Source organism: Acyrthosiphon pisum, chromosome A1 (genome assembly GCF_005508785.2).
Source record: "Acyrthosiphon pisum isolate AL4f chromosome A1, pea_aphid_22Mar2018_4r6ur, whole genome shotgun sequence".
NCBI lineage: Eukaryota > Metazoa > Arthropoda > Insecta > Hemiptera > Aphididae > Acyrthosiphon > Acyrthosiphon pisum.
Genome location: NC_042494.1, coordinates 84,866,832 through 84,890,462, shown reverse-complemented (window position 1 = coordinate 84,890,462; position 23,631 = coordinate 84,866,832). Strand labels below are relative to the sequence as shown.

Below are 23,631 nucleotides of genomic sequence, written 5' to 3'. Positions count from 1 at the left end.
GGCCCGAGTGAGAAAACGAATAGTGCGCTGATATCCTCTTAAATTTTTACTTTATATTTGCTAGATTTACATTTACATTTTACATTTATTAGAAAATATTTTTCTGTAGTGGTATAAGAAATCATCTTGTAGGTACCCTACTAATATAAAATTGTTATTTACTGTTGCTGTACAATACTAGTAATAGACTTGTTTGGCATATAAATAATATGGTAAATACCAACCAAATACAATTTATCTAATAACATTTAATACTAGTATACTACCCACTAATATTTATTGTATTTCTTTATTTATGTTGTGTATTATTTTAACATAATTACTTCTTGAAACAGTTACTTTCTTTGTTTTGAGTTATTGCTAAGATCTAACAGTATCTACTATTTAAAGCCACTTCTCTTAGGGTGCTATACCCGCATGTATTCTCTCTGTCTTACAAACGCATAACATAGCAGATCACATTTAGCTTTGTTAGTTCAAAAATTAGAGTGAATTGACTTCTTATACAATTTAGAGGTAAGAATATTATCTAGTAACCTCATAGGGTTTTTTTTATCTTTTAATTGTAAATCAAGGTGATGAGTATTTTAAAATTGTAAATTGTGTGTGTATTTTAAAATGAAAATCTAAAAAAAAACCTTAGAGATTCACTAGATATTTACTAGATATCTTACCTTTTAATTTTATAAGAGGTCAATTCACTCTAGTTTTTAAACTAACAGAGCTAAACCTGATCTGTTGAGAATACAATTTGCTATGTTATGCATTTGTAAGACAGAGAGAACACATATGGGTGTGTAGCGCCCTCTTCAAAGTGGCCTCCAATTTTCAAAACTTTTCCATTGAAGTCTCATCAACATTTACTAAACTATGTTTCATACTACAACTTTACCTAGAAACTTAGGCACTGTATTCATTATTTTTAAGTTAATGCATTTACCTGATTAAAATTTATTTTATTTTTAATATTATTTATGACGTTTAATAAATTAGTAATTTGATATTAGTGAAGAACTTCTTTGTTAATAATACATTTATATTTATTAAATTATCATAGTAAATAAGGAAATTGTTTAAGTAGATGCTTGCCCAAAGAAATTTTTTAAAAATGTATTTTTATTTTTATTTATATAGATCTCTTCATTTACTTTATTTCTTAATTTTACTAGTGGTAAGTACTTTTTTGATAACTGCTATTTTTTAATAAATACATGCTTATTTCTGTAGTGTAATAATAAGTTATTAATAGCAATTTTAACGAATTTACTTATATAACAATAATAACCTTTTCAAATTTTATAATTTTTTTACGTAATTGTTTATCTGTACATTTTAATATTTTTTATGGTTTGGTGTAATGTATAAACAAGCTGTGGAAATTACAAATTTACAACACATAAAAATATAGATGAAAAAAATACCATTAGAAGTTAGAACTTATATTATTATTTTAATTGTAGGTTTCAGTTTGTTGGGGAGGGAAGCCTTGTATTATATATCTCATATTATCAATAATATTGTTTAAAAATAATATTTATCTGGCCATAACGAATTTGGGCCGCTTCACATTTTATGCTGCATCTGTGATTAGAGTCTGCACAGTGCAATACGTCATGTAGACACATTATACGTAATTAGTTATCATTAATCAATAACAATAAATTCTACGTAGGTCGCATATCCTGTTTCCTGTATAATATTAGTGATGGGAATAATCGAATGATTTTAATAATCGATATATTTTTTAGTCTAATGCATATGCATTTTTCACTAGAATGATAAAATAATCGAATGCTTTTTTATCTCATTCACCGTACAATACTGTCTACTTTATAGTCATTGGTTTTATTCGGTTTTATAAAAATACAGTCATTGGTATACTGTATAGTGTATACGAATAATATAATTAGGGAACATTCAGTTGAAGCGTATTTGTTATTACTAATTATTTACCTAAAAACTGAGAATCTATTCGATTATTTTAATAATCTAAGTCCTAAGACCGTGATTTTTACCATGACATGTTTATTTTGTCGTTATTTTTACTTCTAATTTTTATCATTCAATTATTTTATTATTCGAATGATTTTTAAAATAATCTAATTTATTTGATTATTACATTCGATTATTCCCCTTACTATAATATTATATTATATTATCTAGTGAAAATTATAACTTCGTTTTTCATTCGGTTATCTAAAGTTAAAATTTAATTCTAAATACAAATTTTTTTTTAGTATATCTGACGGTAGGTAATTGGTCAAAAAGTTCGAGCAAATTTTTCGAGTTGAACAAATAGGCCAAAAATACAAATTAATTATTCAATTCACATAATCAATATTTAAAAAAAAATTAAATTTGGTTTATAATCCATGTCCCTAATTAATGACTTCAATGAGTTAAATGAATACTAATACGGCAATACCTATATATAAATCATATTATCTAGATCTAAATAAGGGTATGTAATAAGATGCCATGAACATAATATTGATATACCTAGTTACCTACCAAGTAAATTTCGTTGTATTTGAACTTTTTGTACTTGACAATTGCAATAGTGTAAGTTTAAAGAATAATAATCAAATATAGTTAATATTGTATTAAGAAATCAAATACCGAGAAATACCTATATATTTTAGGACGTTTTGTCCGACTCAAAAAATGTGCTCGTACTTTTTGTTGGAGATTCGCCGTTGACACCGCTGTCATCGTCACAAGTCAAAATCTCAATTGGGTTAGTATTCAAAAATACTCCAAGATCACGTGACTAAAATTGATGAATGGGATTAAATGTCGAATCAAAATTAATATGGACAAATCTGTGGAAGCCATAGGCCACAGTAAGCCACAATAATATGTCATTATTACATTTACGACAATTATATAACAATCGTATAAATAAAAAATAAAACTTTATCGTTTCAAGTGAAAAAACTAAATAATATAAAAAGCGTGGTTTTTTCAGTAAAACGTCATATTTATAAAGAAAACCATTTTTGTAAATTACTGTTGAAACTGAAAGCAAAAAATGTTTATATTTTCAAAGAGCTATCAATTTCCTTTACAATATGTATGTATTGAATAGTTGGTAAAACTGCGTAAATTTAACTATTACTCCTCAAAAGTTCAAAAACCACTAAAACTCTTAAAATGTCAACATAATATAGCAATTAGGAAAAAAATAAAAAATAAATTAAAATAAAAAAATAATGTGTCATTACATGTAGATATACAATGTAATAACTGTGTGAAAAAAATTCTTCTTTTATCGTTGAATAGTATGTGAATATTAAATAATAAGAAAATGTATAAAGTTGGAAAATATCAATCAAATAATGTATATATTTTATACTAACAGTTGTAAGTCAGGTTTATGTTAATTAATTCTTTTGAAATTTTGGTTTAAGCGTCAGAATATTGTAACGATAAATTATTGATAAAAAAAAAAACAATAATTTTTTAGTTTTAAAAATAGTACTTTTGGCCGCCTAAAATCGTTTTTTATACCACTGTGGGCCATAGCGAATTTAAAAATATTGCCTCGTGAATGTCTTCATATAATAATGAACTACACTTCTATCCCTGTCTGAACTGAAATTTAGTATTCCGGTATTAAATTAACGTCGTTTAAGACAAAAAATCAGCTAGTACCATGTAAATTTGAAGATGTAACATCTCCACCGTCCTCTCCCTAAGTTCCAAAATACCACTTCATAATTCATACCAAACTTCTAATTTACTATACAATTATAAGCCCCGTAACCATCCGTTTAGCTCTTTGTCTTATCGGAAATTAAATTCGTACAAGTAAAATGGAACTGAAGAATGTGCATATTATACGGAACGTTCTGTACTAACGCTTACTAACTTGTCGTAATAATTAAGTTGTGTTGCATTTCTCAGGTCATCAATAATCGATTACGTATTAATCAACAACTTAAAAGTGAAGACCGCATACGGTAATTTTTAACGATAATCCTTCATAAAAGTCACCGCATTTAACTAGAAAATTCAAAACCGTTTTGGTAAAATATGATAATTGCATTCCGTACTTTAACTGAACAGTCTTCAGTTTTCAGCCACACACGACAGGACTTACCTGTATGAATAATGACTGTTCAAGTAAAACGGAAAATAATATTTAATAAACAATAATCATGTATGAGCCATTATAAGGGCTGTTTCGTTTTATGGAATTGCAATCTGGGGTCCAGCCAAGTCCACTAATATAGCCGGCGTAAAGATATATTTCCCTAAAAATGAGATGTTATGTTTCATACCATGTATTAATTTTAGTGTAAGTTATCAAATATACTTTAGTTAGTACTATGTTAGTTGTGTTATTTGTAAATTTTCATTAATTTAAATTTGATAAGCTATAAAGTTTTACATCAACTGTTGGTACTTTTCTTAATTTTTACATAATAAATGTTGTTTAACAGTATATAGTATGTACTTTTGTATTTGTTTTACTATATATCAGTTATCTAATACACTTTATTTATATATATTATGTATAAAATATCCTTGCCATGTTAACAATTTGTTAAAACATTCTTAAAGAAAATCTCCTTTATTAGAAACAGCATTTTGGTCCGTAAACTACACCGGGAGTTATTATTAGTGTCTGTGGTGGTTTGTCTGGAGAAAGTAGAACAACAGGTTTTTCTTGTACGAATCTTGTCTGAATTAATTGCAACGATCGACATGATTCTATCCCTGCTGATTATTCCAGGCAAAATCAGAAATCATTTTTTCTCAATAAACCGGAGTTTGTTTATAGACTTAACTATTTATACATCTGACCATTCTTTCAAACTCGAAGTATCCTTGTTCCGTGTTTAGAATATTAAACCTTTATAATTTATATTCTTCGACAATAATATTGTTAAGACTGGTAATTTATACTCAGATTTTTATGAACAATGAACGTTAAAGCTTCTTTTTAATAAGTGCAAAAGCTTAGTCTTATTCATTAGTTCATAGTTTTTTTTTAACTCTACATTTATTTTGTAAAATCCTGAATTGACCAATAATAATTAAAACCATTATTTAATAATTTATTAAAACATTATGAGTATTAGCCATTAAGTATTTTAAACTTTTAAATTATCGTTTCCGGGATAATCAATTTGATGTACGTGCAATATACTTTTATGTATATATATTTGTTTTCTATTTTTATCAATATAATCAATATCCTTTCTCTTAAGTATATTATGTTTACATTTTAATGTAATATCTAAATAAAATATATTGCCCCTATATTTTAATAATGATATTTAATAATACAAACATAAATATAAATATAGAAGATAACAAGTCATCTTAAACAACTAGAAAGTTCGTCGGTACGACTTCTTTATAGTTTAAAAAGTAGTGTTGGTAACCTTGACATCGTCATGACCAAAAAAAACCGCACAAATACTGGATATTTTCCACATACATTCACGCGTTTCTTACAAATTCTAAATGATTTCATCTCAACTTTATTCATATTTAAAAGTGTGAAACAAATTTTAAATTTTAAATTTTAAAATTGATAATTTATATTTATATTAGTAGAATTAATACCTATGGCAAGTATTATTTGTCTAGACGTATTTTATTTTCATATCATAAGAGTTACGATAATTTTTAATTATATCCTATCGTGATTCTATAAATGTTTTAACTGGGTACATTTTAAAATGAAAGACACATTTAAAAAAAAGTAGATGTCGCTCTGGTGTACAGTAGTGGGTCACTGTAATGGGTCACTGTTCAATTTAAATTCAATGATATAATTTAAATTGTATACGATAAACGATTCTGAGCGAAGACATTCAGCCTATGATATTATATTACTAAGCATATTTGATGATATTATATTGTGAATAAAGTAATTTATTAACTTTTTTACGTGGTACCTTGTTTTAAATTTTTAATTCTTTGCTATAAAAGTTGATCATTTTTATATTTTTAATTCGATAAATGTTGTCAACATTTGAAATTTAAATACTTATAAAAAAATGTGTGCCTATGTATTTTCCAACTGCTATTGTAACAATATATGAAGAGCCTTGTATCTCTTGTGAACCAACTAGGTTCACTTTCCCATCGAACAAGATACTGAAGTTAAAAATCGAAGCATTATTTCGACTACTTACCTTGTGTACACAGACACAAAAAATAAAAATAAACATAAAATTATTACATTCATCCGGAGCGATGTATCTAAAATATTTAATCAAATTTTGCTTTTGATTATTTGATTGGTTGATATAATATATATGAACTGTTTGTTTGGTAACGTTAAGCCTTTTATTTTCGCATTCTTTAGACAACTACAGATCTCCTATTATAGTCTATGCCCAGTGAAAGCGTAAATATGTAGGTACTGTAAGAACTCTGGAGTCCGTTATTCGAACGTTTGTGTTAGTTAATTAATGGAAAAATCGTTTATAGAACGGAAACAATGTATCATGTATGTTGGTATATTTATTGTTGTAGTAAAATAGTATATATCTATGCCATTATCTGTAATCATTTTAACTTCCTCATTTTTTCCGTTCACTGTATACAGTATACAACGATTCCTCTCCTTTCGGTATGCGTGCACGTGCCAATCAGGTATGCACGATGGATGATTTTGAAATAATTAAACCAGCTTGAATAAACTGTTTTTAAATTCAATTTATTTTGCTAATATTTTAGTATTGGCATATAGTCAAATAAAAATGTTTATTATTATTATTGTTTATTATTCCAAATGCGCACCACATACCTATATATTTATAAATATGATATGTCATAAATGTACCTACATTCTACGCTATTTTACTGACCTTGATTTTAACCCAAAATATAACGGCATGTTTTTATTATATTTTAGGACCAGTACGATAATTTATCGTTTCACACTCAGAAAGGCATCGATTTTCTTGAAAGATATGGACACTTCATCCGCGACAGATGCCTCATTGAAATGGAATATGCTGGCAAACTCAGGTATGTAAATATTATGTAAACATTATGAAAATATCATTTCGTTTAACGGCTAATAAAACTTAAAAGGTGAAAGAGGAAGAATACACAACATAATATGCACTTATAATTTATATATATTGTAGGTAATCGCTGCGTTTGCAGACCTTCGTGATATTATTATAAAAATTATATTTTCTAATATTAACAAGCTTTTATAGGTACGATGTTTTATTAGGATTTATCTTAAAATTATTTATTTTTTAAATATTTATAATATATTTTGTATAGTGCATGTCGTTATTATATTAATTCTTTTTCAACTGCATAACTATTACTTATTAGCTTACATTAAATGATTTACGTTTAAATTTAAATTTTTTCTAAATTTTTTACATTTTCAAAGGATCCAATTGTTTATATTAATTATTATTAATGAACAATATAAAGAAATAATATTAAAGTATATTATTCAACTATTCGCAAGTATTCGGTTGTGTAATTTCGTAGCTAATACACCAATATTAAAAATATATTATATATGTATTTTACATTTCTATTCTAATATTGATAGTATTAATTCCTGTTATCAATTATGTATTCAGAATATTATGTAGACAGGCAGTTAAAGAACTATTTCAGATTATAATTAAAATTATAATATTACGTTATGAAGTTGTATCATAATTTCTTTGTTTAACTGTTGCTTACGTAACAAAATAGAAAATCTTATTATTTATAGTCACCGTCTATCCGTTTACGTGCAATGCTATTACGATAAAATTAAACAAAATAATGTTTGTTTGGAAAGACAGGAGACCACTTGGCACTTAGGATGTAAGATAGTACATTTTTGATGTGTCATGTGTTTTTTTCCTTCACTATAAATGAAATCAAGTAAAGACAGGTTTTTTAAAAAAAATAAATGCATAAGGAAAATTACTGTTATATAGGTATTATAATATATTATCAGATTATTGAGTAAAATTAAGAAACGAAAAAAAAGGATAGCATACTGCGGTAACTGGATACTCGACTTGCTTCGTTTACTTTAGGGGAGGATAGTTATAGTGTAGAATACATAGCATTTGAAAAAATGATTCTGAGCCAAGATTTTCGGTTTATTGTAGTGCTTATAATGATAAGTTTTAATGTTTAATTCAATTTAAGTTAATAATTATATCATAATACTATACCTACCTAGGTAATTATATGTTTGCTTGTACCAATGACGTGCGTAGAACGTGATAGATATTAAAATATGTATAACTATAGAAATAAAATATCCAATTTTAGTTTAATTCTTAGATATCACATGCACATTTAAATATATAATATATATGTAGTATCCCTATGTATTAATATTATATAAGTTAGTAATTAATACATATATTTTTTACACAAATTAAACATTTTTTTTTTTTTTTTATTCGACTGTGATTTTAAATAAATTAAATATCTGTGAGTAATATAATATCAGAATATATACTATTCAAAATTATTTTTAAAATATTATGATTAGAAAAAAATGTTTGGACAACAATTAGTCAATATTATATTATATTATACAATATTTACATGGAATTGATCGGATGTTGTCTTAAAAATATTAATGTAATTTGCGGTTTGCACCCTGGCAACTATTGACTTGATTTTATTTGTATAAGCTATACTTGTATATTTGTTATTACTTCTTATAACAAATAACAATAGAAAAGGTATCATACAAATGTATTTATCTATCCAAGTATGTGAATTTATAAAATATACAGAGTGAATGCCAAATATTTTAACGCATAACAGCTCCTGTTATCCCAAATTAATTTTTAGGGTTTTATTTAATTAATTCGATTCGAAGTACTTAAGTTCTCTATTAGTTTTTACATTTTTCTATCAATGTTGATTTGTTAATTTGCAAAAAATTCATAAATTATGAATATTAAAACTTATGGAAGGTTAATGAGAGTAATGTGGGTAATTAAAACTCATAATCGTTTAAACCCTATCTTAATATTTATTTTATATGTCATTGACCTAATTAATGTTAATTAAATGATCATAATTATATCTTATTCCTTAAAATTGTCCTATTTCAGTTTTAAATAACAATCAGATTTCGATCGATTCCAAGCATTTTTTTTAACGAAATGTGTTAAAGTCTGTAGACTAGATAAAAAATAGTTTAAATAACATAGACATTTATTATAATATCCAAGATCTTACTCTCAAGTCACAATATTGGGCTGGAATTTACAACAAAGGTACGTTTTTTCCCGCAAGGTTTGGACGTGCGTCTAGTACCATATTGGTCTGGGACTTGGTCGGCGTTTAGATGTGATGTCTGCCGCTGCCAAAAACGTAAATTTAGTGTACATTTTTGTTTAATATTGTGACTTGTGAGTTAGATTTTAAATAATATAACAAATATTCACGTTATTGTTGTATAAATTATTAGTTCCCTAGTCTATAACAAAGTACTCCCTTAAAATACAGGTGAAATGCCTATATATCCGGTAAATAAAATTCTCATTTATATATTTTAGTATTTTACCACTGCATGTTGAATTTTTGTTTTTTAATGTTTCTTATATCTATTGATTCAATATTTTATTTTTAATTAAAATAACCAAACACTAGGCAATATTAAAATAATTTTAAGTATAAATAGTTAAAAATGTATTCGTATTTAATTTGATGTATTTACATTTTAATTATTGTAATTTTTTTCTTATAGTTTGTGTATTGAACCATATATTTTATAACATATAAATTTCACACCTCGTATATACTTCGTTCGTTAATTTTATGTCGATGAATTGGTGATAAATATTATTATAATACATATTTCATTCTTTGGACAAACAAGAATGACTTAATATTGACAATGAGTAAGAAATGTTTTCTGTTTAGCCTGATAAACCTAATAAATAATTATTGTTTTATAATAGTTGATAAGCTTATGAAGTATGTGTATGCAATGTCCTCTATTGATGTACGACGTTTTAAGAAATTATATATTGTGCGATATTTAAGCCCACGGTAAAATTTACATATTATGTAATAATATTCAAGCAGTAAAAATAAGGGAATTACATTTTTTTACTGCGACATTAATCCAACGATTTGTTTTCATTTCTTCTATAGTTGAAATATGCACATCAATATTTATAAATTTTATTTATTTTCTCAATTACCAAAATTGATAGGAATTGCACTATATAAGTATCTAACATCTCGTTTTTTATATTATATGTTTTCTCCAATATAAAATTAAAAACGATTTTGGTTTTATTCCCTTTTGAAAACAATGTTGAATACATTTTCGCTCTTCCTAGGCTAAGCTCAAAAGTTGACAATTTGGACAGTGCTTTTTAAATAGCGATTCATTATCTATCGCTGTACAATATACATTAAATATTTAAATGTAATTATTGCGTTTAAATGTCGTTTGTAAACGGAATAATTGTCGTGTTACGATTTCGTGTTTGTATACGGAATTACAGTATATATCTTCTAAGAAGGTATTTCGTAGGTATTGTATTGATAAATGCGAGTCAAACCCAACACTGCGAAAAGAAATGTTTTTATAAACACTATAGAACATAGTTCCGTCGTGTCCGATTCCGGATTTTCTCGGTCATTGGGCATGACATTGTATTAACGGGCCGCGTTTTATCGGTTTCCAGCGCTGTCATTGAACCGAAAAATAACCATTCAAACACAATATTACTCTATGTAGATGAGGTGATAGACAGTTTATTAATGTTAGGTTGGATATAATAAAATATGTTAAAATGTATTAAATAATAATAAACTATAACTAAAGGGAACCTAAAATATTTTTGGAACGATTGCTAATGATGCTCGTCGTCTTAACATAATGGCTCACAAAAATTGACCAATACTAATTGTTAGATTTGTCAATGTCCTGTGTTTTTTTCCGATATAGTCATTACTCGTTATATGGTTTACAACACTCACTTATCGAATTTTAACGAACAACTATAACTATAGCTGTTGAATTTTAACAAACGACCACTGCAGTCGAATGTTTACACCATCGTATGAGTCTATCGAATCGGATACGTTTAAAAGCTAACCTTACCTATCGCCAAATAAAATACTGAAACACTCGTTGCTACCTCGTGTACAAATATGCTATGAAACGCATTGAGGTACGATGACCAATACATACCTCGCTGTCGACGTCTTGTAGAAATCGGATAGCCATTGCTGCACATACCGCGTTCAATTGTATGCAGCCGATATTATAATATTATGCAGGTACTAACGTGTTATCGGCATAAATATTAATGACCCCGGCTATCATATTTATACACACTTACGCTAAGTAAGATAGGTACACGGTTAAATATATTAAATATGTATACGTATATAATCGTGTATTTTATTTGTGTGCCTAAGTAATATTTTTCCCGACTATAAAAATCTTGCCGTTTGTTTAGTTAATTAAATTAATTGGCGTGTGGAAACGCGTATTTTATACAGTGTATACGAAGATCAGGCATCGTACGAAAATGAGAATATTAGATATGTGTGTAAAATTGTCAGATCTTAGTGCTATACTTAAATACTCTGTATAATACGAGGTACAATAATATGTATATAATAATATCAAGGGTGTTCAACCCGCTTGCGGCCCAAAGCAGAATTCGGTTTGGTCCCACCGTTAATTTCAAAACTAATCATTTTGATTAATTTTTTTTTGTTTTATTGCAGTATTTTTCTCCTTGTAATTAACAAAATTTATATTATAAAAAGAGCATTTTTTACTTTTTCCACTAATGCAAATTTTATGGAAAATGCGCCACAAGAAAACTTCTATTTGCATAATGTGGGGACACCCCTGATTTATATCATTCCAATCTATTTACTCAATAATAACCAAATAAAACGAGTTATTATTTTACATATTAATGCTTATACTTCATAAAATTTAAATTACCATCATTTTTTAATGTAATCTCGTTTTTTTTTCAGGCGATTGGTTAAAAATTATCAACCCAAAAAAAAGGAAGAAGAAGAATATCAGTAAGTTGTGTGGCCTTTATCGCTTTGAATTATAGTGTGTTTCGATCGACGTTTATCGTCTCAAAGTTCAAACTAAATAAACGAACAATTGATATTGGATGTAATTCGTAAAGATTATTGGTTTCCGAATCAACGGGACCTTCTATTAAAGACTAAGGGTTAGGGTTAGCCAGCGAGAAGAGAGTTGCGAGCCATACAATATAATGAAAAATAATATGAAGAGCAGGAAAAAAATAATACCTACCTATAATATTATATTAGTAAAAATGTGAACGACGCGAGCCTCGTTTTGGCCACCCCTGATATAGACCATAATATTACATACGCATTAATATACATACGCTATCGGATGTATCTGATATTGTTTACAAAAATATGCCCGCTTCGCATTTCCAATGTCTGAGAAGCCACTGAAAAGAAGACGTTATTCTTGTACGTGGCTCATTGAAAAATAGGATCTTTTATGTTTTACTAAATGTAATAATAACAAACGTTTCAAAAACTCAGAACTAAGTATAATAAAATGCTGGTTGATTAAACAAAAAAGCGTCTACGTTCTAATCACATGTCTAGTGAATATTTATTTTTTGTCTAAGTTAGTGAGTTATTATTGTGATCATAAGCAAGGCTTAACACCAGCTTTCTAATAAAATATATGCAATTATATTCTACTCATTCTAGTAAAAATAAACCCTTCGTCTAAATAGCAAATTCTAAGTCACATCTAAATTATCATTAAAAATCTATGGTATAAATAAAATATATAATATTGTTATTTCAAAAATTATTGCTTGGTTAATAATATTGTAGAATAACTTATTTTAATCCGTATTCATGTAGTTTGTAGTTACATTAGTATTTCTAATCACATTATCACTTAAATTAAATAGAATGGAGTTTGTACTTTGTAGTGAGTACTTCTGTATAATATTATATATATTTTATTTGTGATCAAATCTAGAGTAGACTCATCTCAATCTAATAAGCGCATAACATGGCAAATTGTACGCTCAGCAGATCAAGTTTAGCACTGTTAATTTAAAAATTAGAGTGAATTTTCCTCTTATAAAATTTAAAAGTAAGAATATTATCTAGTGAACCTCATAGGGTTTTTTTATCTGTTAATTGTACAGGAAGGTTATAAGTATTTTAAAATTGTAAATTGTTTGTGCATTTTAAAATAATTTTAACTTGTTTTAAAATTAAAATCTAAAAAAAACCTTAGAGATTTACTAGATAATACCTTTAGTTTTATAAGAAGTCAATTCACTCTAGTTTTTAACCTACAGAGCTAAACGTGAGCTGCCGAGCATACAATTTGCTATCTTATGCGTTTGTAAGACAGATAACGCATGCGGGTATGGCGCCCTCTTAGGTTAGGTTAATCGGAATTGTTATTCATCTACAATCACTAATAATTTTACCGACACCGACAATCTAAAAATAATTTGCTCGGGAACAAAAGTAAAAATATTATTAATATCCGCGTTTGTTTATAAATAAAAATAGCCCTGGGCGATAAGATTTTTACTTTTATTTTCAAAAACAAGTTATTTTTAGAGTGTTTTTGTCATTTATGATAATAATAATTATTATTATAGTGCTTGTCGATGGATGAATAAAAATTTCAATAAAATTACGTGGGTAATGGTTTCGATTGTTTCCTTCAAGCGTAAAAAAGTATAGGTTATAAATAACCGTCGGAGTAGCAATAAGAAACTAGTTACTCCGGCGTCGTCAGTACAAAAACAAAGTTATAAATACGAGTAATAAAACTCGGCCTAATGATTAATCACCAACGTAATATTGACAGATATTTATTTAAAATTTTTTTATTTTTTTAATAAAAATTAATTTGGCATATTTTTAAATGTTTAATTACTTTAAAGCGGAGAATTTGGATTTTTAATAGATTTTTTTGTGCATTATAATATGCGCAGTCCTGAAGATTTCTCTTAATCTCCTTTGAACTTGATCATTTTATATTTTTATTAATAATTTTTTGATTATAACTCGCGTAACTTTAATATTGACAACCTTCAAACATTTTACCATCGACACAAACATGTTTTGTCCATATAATCATGACGAACTTCAATATTTACAAGAAAAGTATAACGATCAAAACCCAATGGACAAAAATGTAATAACTATAATCTGATCATAAGACTAAAAATTGACAATTAAAAATCATGAAAAAAATATATATATATGATTTTTATTCCTGGTTTGTCCAATTTTAGCGTCAATAAACTACGGTTAATAATATTTTTAAAATATTCAAATTATTTTTTATTTTTTTTAATATTTTCTATTTTAAGTTGCATATATTTTTTAGTATATTATAAATAGGAAACTTAAAATAAAGTCTCAGGGCAAAAAAAGTTCATAAAACTTATGAAATATACAATTTAGAACATTTTAAATAAAACTTAAATAGGTAATCACTCTGTATAGTGTAGAATAAGTTAGTTTTGTGTGGAAAATACGTTAATAAAAAGATAAAATCTACTATTCACATATTATATTATGAGCTAATTTAAGTTAGTTTTGTGTGGAATACTGTAAATAAAATTATGGTAAAGTTTACTATTATATACCATGTACCTATAGCGTATTGTATAGGGCTAGACAATAACAAATCGATAATTACTGGTTTAGTATACAGTATAGAGGCAACATTAAAATTGTATATAAAGGTTTTTTATACGTGAAAAAAAAAACTTGCGAGAACCATTTACACTTAACAGTGGAAGTGTTCTAAAGCATACTCATTGAAATGTTTTGCAAATTTTACTACCAGTTTGGATTTGATTTTATGGTCAAAATTAATTCTCTACCATAGCCATTTGCCTAATGAAATTTTGGTGATCGCTGAAAAAATTTAATTCAACATGAAAGAGCAAGCAAATATTGAAATATGTCTTCAAAAATACAAGATTAGGTTAAGTTAGATAAAATAGAACTTAAAAAAATTTTAAAAGCTATAGCTCAAAATAATAAGTTACAGCGATAATAATTTATATAGGTAGGAATAGGTATTATTGCAAATTTAAGAAATTTTTCTATTCTGTATAAAATTCCTGAAGAGATCATCTAATTCGGTGATATTTATATATATAATATTATTGACTACAATTCAATTACATTATTAGCTATTATCTTTAGAAAACAGACTCTTTAACCATCATTATTAAAGCGGGATCCCACGACTCGTGTATTTGACGAATATTTGGTATTCGTGGATACTCGCGAGTAATGGGAATGGAGTACTTTGTACGGATATTCGGTATTCTTTATTCTTTATTCGCCACCTTCCCGTCGATTGTCGGTAACTTGCCGATTATTCGTGTATTCGTGGATATTTGTCAAATATACGAGTCGTGGGATCCCGCCTTTATAAATAGTGAATAGTATTATTGACATATCGTCAATTTAGAATGTCAATTAATTATACAATTTATAAATGTGATGACTGATGAATAATGTGAAACCAACTTGTGGTGATATTGCTTATATCATGTCGTTCAAAACAAAATGTAGTTCCGTTTATTGTTTAAAATTTTTCAATACAAACGTTACGCAGCTACACGTACATCATGGTCATCATAATCTCATACAAAATATAAATCAGTTTAAAATGAAAAAAAATACAGGTTTAATGTAGCCTTCTTGTGTTCTGAGACTAGATCATAAAAATACAGTATTTAATTTGGCCATCGTCGCCGATAGCATTTAGTGTATAGCACTATAGTTGGTAAAGTTCAATATACTCTACTAAATGCCAACCACTAACATATTATGATCTCTCAATTTAAATACACTTCTTACTTTTATTTAACATACGGAGTGCAGACATACGATGCTCGAAAATAATATCATAATCTATTGGTATCCAATCGTTTAGAGATTATTAAATCAAAACTAAAAATTAAACGCTCAAGTTGACGGATACATCCGCATGTTTTTTCTCTGTCTTACAAACGTACAATATAACAAATTGTACGATAAGATAATCCATTTGACTCTGTTATTTTTAATATTAAAGTTAAATAGTGAATATTATTATCTAATTAAATGGGAAGAATATCATGTATTATATTATGACCTGTATCGTCCGAAGTCATGTCAAATATGCAACTGGGTGTTTAACCGATTCCATCACATTTACACTGGTATTTAGTCGTAGCAAGTTCGAAACCATAATCAGATTGCTAAATAAATATTAAAAAATTCACCATCGCGGTCGTCGGCGTCACGACACGATACTATGACTCAAATTACGACTGTATTTTAATTAAATGTTGTACCTCAGACATTTTCGTCACACCTGCATTCCGCCGATATGATGAATCATGTTTTTGATTTTTACTTCGAAAAATTCTGAAACGTCGTCACTATTTTTATCTACATGATAATTGTGTTGTTTGAATACAATTTTGTTCAGATAAAATAAATATTTAATAAGTACTCGAAATTAATAGTTTCTGAATAATTTTATTTTATATTATCATTGATTATTAATTTATTATCATATCGCGGATTGCGTTTATGCATTTATAAACAAGCATTTTAATGCAACCGGTACAGCAAAATGCAATTCGGTAAAATAGTTACAAATAATAAATCTACTCCAATGTCCACCACGTCTAGGGCTATAATGAGCCTATGACATTATTGTGTGTACAATTTATGATCACACCTGTTGACCTATTTCAACTATACAAACTTGAAATATACTGTTACTCGAAGACAATATTTTAATTCATTATCATATAGTACCTATGCGCAAATTACCAGCTTATATATTATTACTTTCAACTATGATTAATTAAATGTGTATATTTTTGTTAGGGAATTCACGTCCTGCGGTGTACTGGTAGCTATACCTTTATACTAAGACCATTAAATTCCAAAATTATTTTCGCTTTGTGCATATTATTTTTTTATTTTGGTCAACACTTCTAGTATTCTTATTATAGCGAACATGGTCATAAAAAAATGTCGATAGTTGTGTTTTTGAAATAGTGTCAATAAACACCCCTTTGTTCAAGTTATCCAATTTGTACCTATCTTTTTTAATGTATTAATTATTGTAAAATAACTATAATATACAAATTTTAAATATTTTGTTTTATATTTTGTTTATGAAAACGAGAAAAAAATTGCCAAATTATTGCTAAAAAGTACAAGTGCCCCATGTTTTCTATTTCCCTCGATTCTACAATATGGGATTCGTTTTGGAGCTTTAAAGTGTTTGTACTGCTTGTAAAGGATTTGATAGTTTTGTGTCTTTTTCCCATTCGAGGTAGTGTTTTGCTCGTGTGGGGGAATCTTTATTTTTTTTTTCACGACCAAAGCTCGCGTGAGTCACGATGGCTATAACGATGACGTAACTACTCGCGGGGATCGATACCGAAGGGGGACCTTCTATTCTCTTCCTTGCCCGTGTTCGGTCAATTAAAATTATCCTATATCTACTACTATAATATATGTACTCATATCCTTCAGGGTCAAAGCGACCCGGTGTTATTTAATATAATAATTCGACTGGTACGATAACGAGGGTGGTGCATGCCGATTATTGAAAATGAAAACGGATTACCATGTTATTTTATTCGTAATTCGGTCATCCGTTTGTCCTTGGTTGTCGTTTACGAATACCTATATGATAAATAATATATCCATGGATAGGAGCTTCTTATTGTATATTATTATTATTCATACGAATCATTTCGTACTAGTATGTACCCGATGATTCGTAACAAGAAAATGCAAAAATCATTCGACGACTTTTGGCCGAAATTCGTTTAAAAACGTCATTGTAATGTAGGTATATTATATTAAAATATAATGGGTGCAATGTTGTCATATTTACATGGCAAAAAGCAATACTTACACAATTTGTTTTGTTATACAAGCGAATTAGTGCTAACTGTCGTACCACTATATATATTATTATATATTCTCACGTTTTCTTGTATCTAACTACCTAAGTCTCGAAAGTCTGAGAAAACCTTATTCAATCAAATTCGTTAAAAATAAAACTTGCCCGTTGTATCTAATTGTTTTCTTTCAAATGTTCTCACTAGCTTTATTAAATGGTATCTTTTATTCTGAAATTATGTAACGAACACTTAAAAAATATTTAGATTAGTTTAGATGCTTATTATTTAGGTATATTATTTCACTTTTAAGTCTTGTCAGTGAGGAGGGTGGTAGCGGCGTTAATACAGGCATTTAATTAATTTCACTGATAAATACCTGAAACTTTGATGCCCTCAATTTTATTCACAGATTTGGTCCTTAAAATGTCGCTATAGGTACGATGTCATAGTTTTTTTTTCAATGTCTTTTATTTAGTATCTAATGAAGTTGAATGCTTAAATAAAAATTATAATAACACAAAATGTTAAAAATAAAAGTTAACATGTTACAAAAGTTTTTATAAGAGTTGTATTACCTACATATTAATGTATTATGTATTGTGTTTTCTAATATTTAAAATTTGTCTTAAAGTGTTCGTTAAATATTTTACAAAACAATTAGCTATAAAAGTAGTTATGACTTAATGTATTTTTTGAGCCTATAGTCATTAGTCGTGTACAGTGTTTCTAATTCAATGCAAATTAAACGTATCCAAACTTTCTAGACATCTGCGCAGTATACCATTATACACAAATTTACCAATTGTTTATCAATTTCGAGCATGTCTTTTTTCTCAAAATTACTGCATAGAAAATTATAACAACGCCTCTCCAATACTAGAGTACAACACACGTGACCTATATATTACAAAAAACTAGTCTATAAACATAAATATATCTTTATATATAATATAATATATAGTAAGGACATTTTCTCGTATTCATTACCTATTGTTGTTGTTTTATTGTTAATAATCTTTAGTAATCGATTGCTTTATTATTATTATGATTATTTATTGTTATTCGTCTCAAATATTTTTTATTACATTTTGTATATGTATGCTAGGTACAGCACGTGTAAAGCGTTCAAGGCGATGTTGTGCGAAGTAAACGATTTGGCAGGTCAACACGAGGTGATCGCTGAAAATCTCCAATCCGACGTTATCAGGGAAATCAATTATCTGGTGAAGGACATCAAAGAAGAGAGAAAGAAGGTACACCCATCTATTGTACTCTTACTATATATGGATTAAAAATAAGAATAAAAAAATATTATACAACCTGCAAAACATTTTTCGTATAATTATACTCTCGCGATCCAGACGCGTGCTTAGGAATTTTCCGTGATAGAGAGACATATTTTTTCTATAGATATTATTCTTAAATAAAATATTGATAGCAAAATTAAAATTAGGTTAGGTTTTGTTATTGATCTTAATTCTTAAACATCCGCAGCTATGGCCATTTGTATTTTGTTAGTGGGTTACGGATGACACGTGTATATGGGGCGAGGATTCCTCACTAAAAACCCGAGTGGTCACCTATCCGGGAACTAATGACGCCAGTCGATGCTTGACCTCAAAACACGTTAGTAACTGTGGCCAACCAACAAGCCACAACAGGCCCAATTTTAAAAATTATTTATAGTTTAAAAGATGGGTTTAAAAAAAGAGACAAATTTTGATTAAATTTAGAATATATTTTTATGGCACAAAAATCGAACATTTAATTGTTGGATAAAAGAATCAATAAGTACCTACCTATATCCCTATATGGCATAGCTGTCACACGATAATATTTTTCGAGGTCCATATTACATTAAGAGTTATATTTTATGTATAACTTCTGATATTTATTTTTACTGTTTCTATGGGATTGGATTCTATAAGAATTATACATGTCGTGTTATCTATCAATGAACCCTCCCCCTAGGTTAAAATATCATAACCCTGACTCCCACCACCTTAGTGTGCATGTGTACTACAAATTTCTTACTGTTGTGGCACTGCCGTGATGGTGATACCGTATAACCAATATATTTTTTTATGTGCATTTCCATTTCTGCCACAGTTGCTCCAGGACAGCGCGAAATATGTGGCGATGATCAACAACCAGGTGGCGTCACTGGAGAGGTCGCGGAAAAATTACGAAAAGGCGTTCAAAGAGGCAGAAAGGGCTTTGGACAACTTTCAGCGGGCCGACGCCGACTTAAATTTGTCCCGAGCCGAAGTAGAGAAGCAGAGGATGAACATGGCCATCAAAAACCAACACTGTGAGGAATCGAAAAACGAGTATGCCAACCAACTGCAAAAAACCAATGAGCTTCAGGTACTCCAAAACCTATTAAAAAAATACAAAATCGATGTGGGAGCGGGTTCGAATTCGATTTTTCATAGGAATCCTATATACAACTCTTTATTTTAAAAAGCTTTACATTTTTTGGAAATTGTTTGATATGTGTAATTCTAATATATTACTTTGTATACTACTTTCATTTCTTCTTCACTCCACGCTCCAAAGATAAAAATGTACTGTTAGCTTTTGATTTCTCAACGGAAACTTATAGTTTACATACATTTTTAATTATATATTAATATACCCGAAACAGAATAATATTTGTCATTTTACTCCTCGAATATACATATTTCCAAAAAAGATAATATGTTTAGTCACCTACTTTTCGAAATACCTGGCGTTCTCGCTGTTAGAAGGATCGCCCTGTATACGACTCCGTGATCTCGGTGTATATATGTACTATATTTATACTACTCGCCCAATAATAATAATATACTTGGACGCGTTCAACTCCTAAACGGAGCCACTGCGGGACTCGAGCACGTTGTTAAGTCGCGTGCGTGGTTTATACGCACTTTATTTGCTGTTTACTGAATTGCTATGTGTCCGTTCAGAGCCAACATTACAAAGCGCTGATGCCGGAGGTGTTCAGGCAGCTGCAGGAACTCGACGAAAAACGCATTCGAAACGTCAGGCATTTCATGGCCCATTCGGCGGACGTGGAACGCAACGTTTTCCCGATCATAAACAAGTGTCTGGACGGCATCATAAACGCTGCCAATCAAGTGAACGAGAAACAAGTGAGTCGAAGTCGATAAATGCGCAACGCGATAATAATATATTAAATGTTTGTACTATGCAGTTTACAGAGTGATTCGCCTAGCGTGCTCACTCCAATAAACAGAAGTGCCTGCCACTTACATTTTTTCTTTGATAATGCATTTATTCAAATTCTGACTTTTTGGAATTGTTTATAGTTAGTTTATTTAGTAAGAGCATAATATTCTCACATACTTGGATTAGCATTTAAGGAGTGTCCTGTGGCGTAATAACCTTATTTTTTTTTACAATTTTCTGCTCTACATTTAACAATAAAAAATCGTATTATCAGGGTAGGTATTACCAGGTACTCGTTTGAATAAAAGAAGTTCACGCAGAACAATCCGTAAATGCCACACAAACATCTAAGTATTTGAAAATATATTCATTAAATATACTTAAAAGTTAAAACTACTAAAAATCAGAATTTGAATAAATTGTTTATTAAAGAAATAATGTACGCGGCATGCATACTTGGTGGCACTCTGTATAATGTATTTACATAAATAATATAGCATAGGTACTAAATGTTACATATAAAATGCGGCTAACGAAATACATTTTTTTACCAATAAAATTTAAACGACGACGGTTTGCAGCGTATTTTGTTATGCTCAAACTCAACTCGCGCTTTCCAAACAATTCTCCTCTGCCGCTCCCGTTAGTAGACTTAAGTGCCATTAGTTCTCTAGATCGCGGTTTTCGATAAAACTATTTGTGATTTTACAGTCGAGATTCTGTGTTAACTTCTAGCGCCGCCTGTATTTAGTAACCGATTTCCCTCAGATACCAAAAAATAAGAATCATACTCAAGTCATTGTAAAAATATATTTTAAAAATCGTAGACCGAAACCAAAAATTACGGTGGTTGGTTCGCTTCGTTCTGCGCGATAAACCTGCGGCTACTATTATTTTTTTCACATTTCATCTTTCATTTGTTTTACCCTTCGTTTGACTTTCAGGACACGATTTTAGTGATAGAACGGTACAAGTCTGGTTTCGAACCACCCGGAGATTTCCCGTTCGACGATTTGAGCCGCGGCGGCGAATCCACGCCGCTCATATTGCCCGGTAGCGGCAACACTTACGTGTCATCGGGCGTTGGCGCCCACAGGTCCGAATCGATGACCGTCAAGGGCACCATGTCGGCCGGCAAGCTGAAAAAGCGTGTGGGCCTGTTTGCCATATTTAGCTCCAACAAGGTATATATTATTATGCATCGAAATTATTCATAAACATTTATAACGACAATAATAATAACATTTAATATAAATTATTATGTACCTTCCATTTGATTATATAACATGGTCGGTATTTTAACTATTTTTTATTTTTATTTTTTTTTCCGATTATGTTTCGCAATGAAATATAAAATATGCTCTTCTTGAAAAATTCTCAATACTACCCCAATTCTTCTTTCTGTAAGTACATTATATCCGTGGGAAAAAAAACGATTATAGTGTCGTAATATTATATTGGTCATACGTCACCGTTTTTTAACGCCCCAGAAATACTCACCTGACCGCGATAATAATATTTTGACCGTAATAAGAATTTAGATTAACAAATAATATGTTTATAAATATATTTCATACGAAATTTACGAAACCGTTATTATTATATAATCTTAGGTCGTTCAAGTACGATTCATTCATAAAATACAAACGTTGAGCGGGTCAGTATTTCTGGAACACAAATAATAATGATGAGACTGAGCTTAGTGATCGACGTGCCTTAATTATTTTTTCACCGCATTCATGTTTTTGAGCTATATAATGGCGAACACAATAATTATTAATATATTTTTATTCAAACGCTACTACTCTGAGTTGTGGCCATAGTATATTATAACCATGAATTACATGTAATATCATGTTTTCTTTAACCTAACACGGTTTCTAAGTTTTCAACATGAATCATTAAAACATCGTTTACTCACAGAAATTAATCAAATCGTAATTTCACTAACTTCTATTAACGACCCAGTTCCGAGATACCGAAATTATTATAATTTTAAGATAATCAACTAAATCCCATAATTTTAGGGTTTATTGTAAAATGTACATTATGTTGTTATAATATAATATTTTAAAATGTATATATTATTATTTTTATGATAATTTACTAACTGCATGGCTAATCACGCTCGCTTTATATGTTTTACATGCACTTGGAAGCTAATGGACGTATGCAGTTCTGTAAAGGTATTAAAAAATATTTTTTTAAGTGTGTGATTAAATAATATTGCATTTGACTGTTTATCTCTAAAAATCAGAAAAGGGATGATTATTAGAAACATAATAAAATATAACAAATAAGATACATTTATAATAGGTATTTGTATAACAAAGAATAATGGGATTAAGATAACCAAGTTGGACCTTTAAATATTCACTAATGATAATATATATTTAAGAGGACTTGATAAGCGCATGACATTGTGTTGTCTCCGTCTTACAAGTACGTAACATACCAAATTATACGCAAATCAGAACACGTGTAGCTCCGTTAACTTAAAAATTAGAGTGATTGACCTCTTATAAAATCTAAAGGGTAAGATTATTATCTA

General features: G+C 28.8%; 1 protein-coding gene across 3 annotated transcripts in view; it reads left to right on the top strand.

Annotated features, from left to right (window-relative positions):
- LOC100166693 (formin-binding protein 1-like) overlaps positions 1–23,631 on the top strand; it is a 33,326-nt gene that overhangs the window by 6,511 nt on the left and 3,184 nt on the right. For 2 of the 3 annotated variants that reach the window (XM_008187931.2, XM_001944217.4), the window contains exons 2-7: positions 6,878–6,993; positions 11,971–12,021; positions 19,015–19,162; positions 20,019–20,276; positions 20,858–21,043; positions 22,025–22,264. In XM_008187931.2, coding sequence (XP_008186153.1) covers positions 6,878–6,993; positions 11,971–12,021; positions 19,015–19,162; positions 20,019–20,276; positions 20,858–21,043; positions 22,025–22,264 — 999 coding nt within the window. Of the gene's footprint in view, positions 1–6,877; positions 6,994–11,970; positions 12,022–19,014; positions 19,163–20,018; positions 20,277–20,857; positions 21,044–22,024; positions 22,265–23,239; positions 23,267–23,631 lie in introns of all 3 variants that reach the window. The other variant, XM_008187930.2, reaches the window with a different exon arrangement.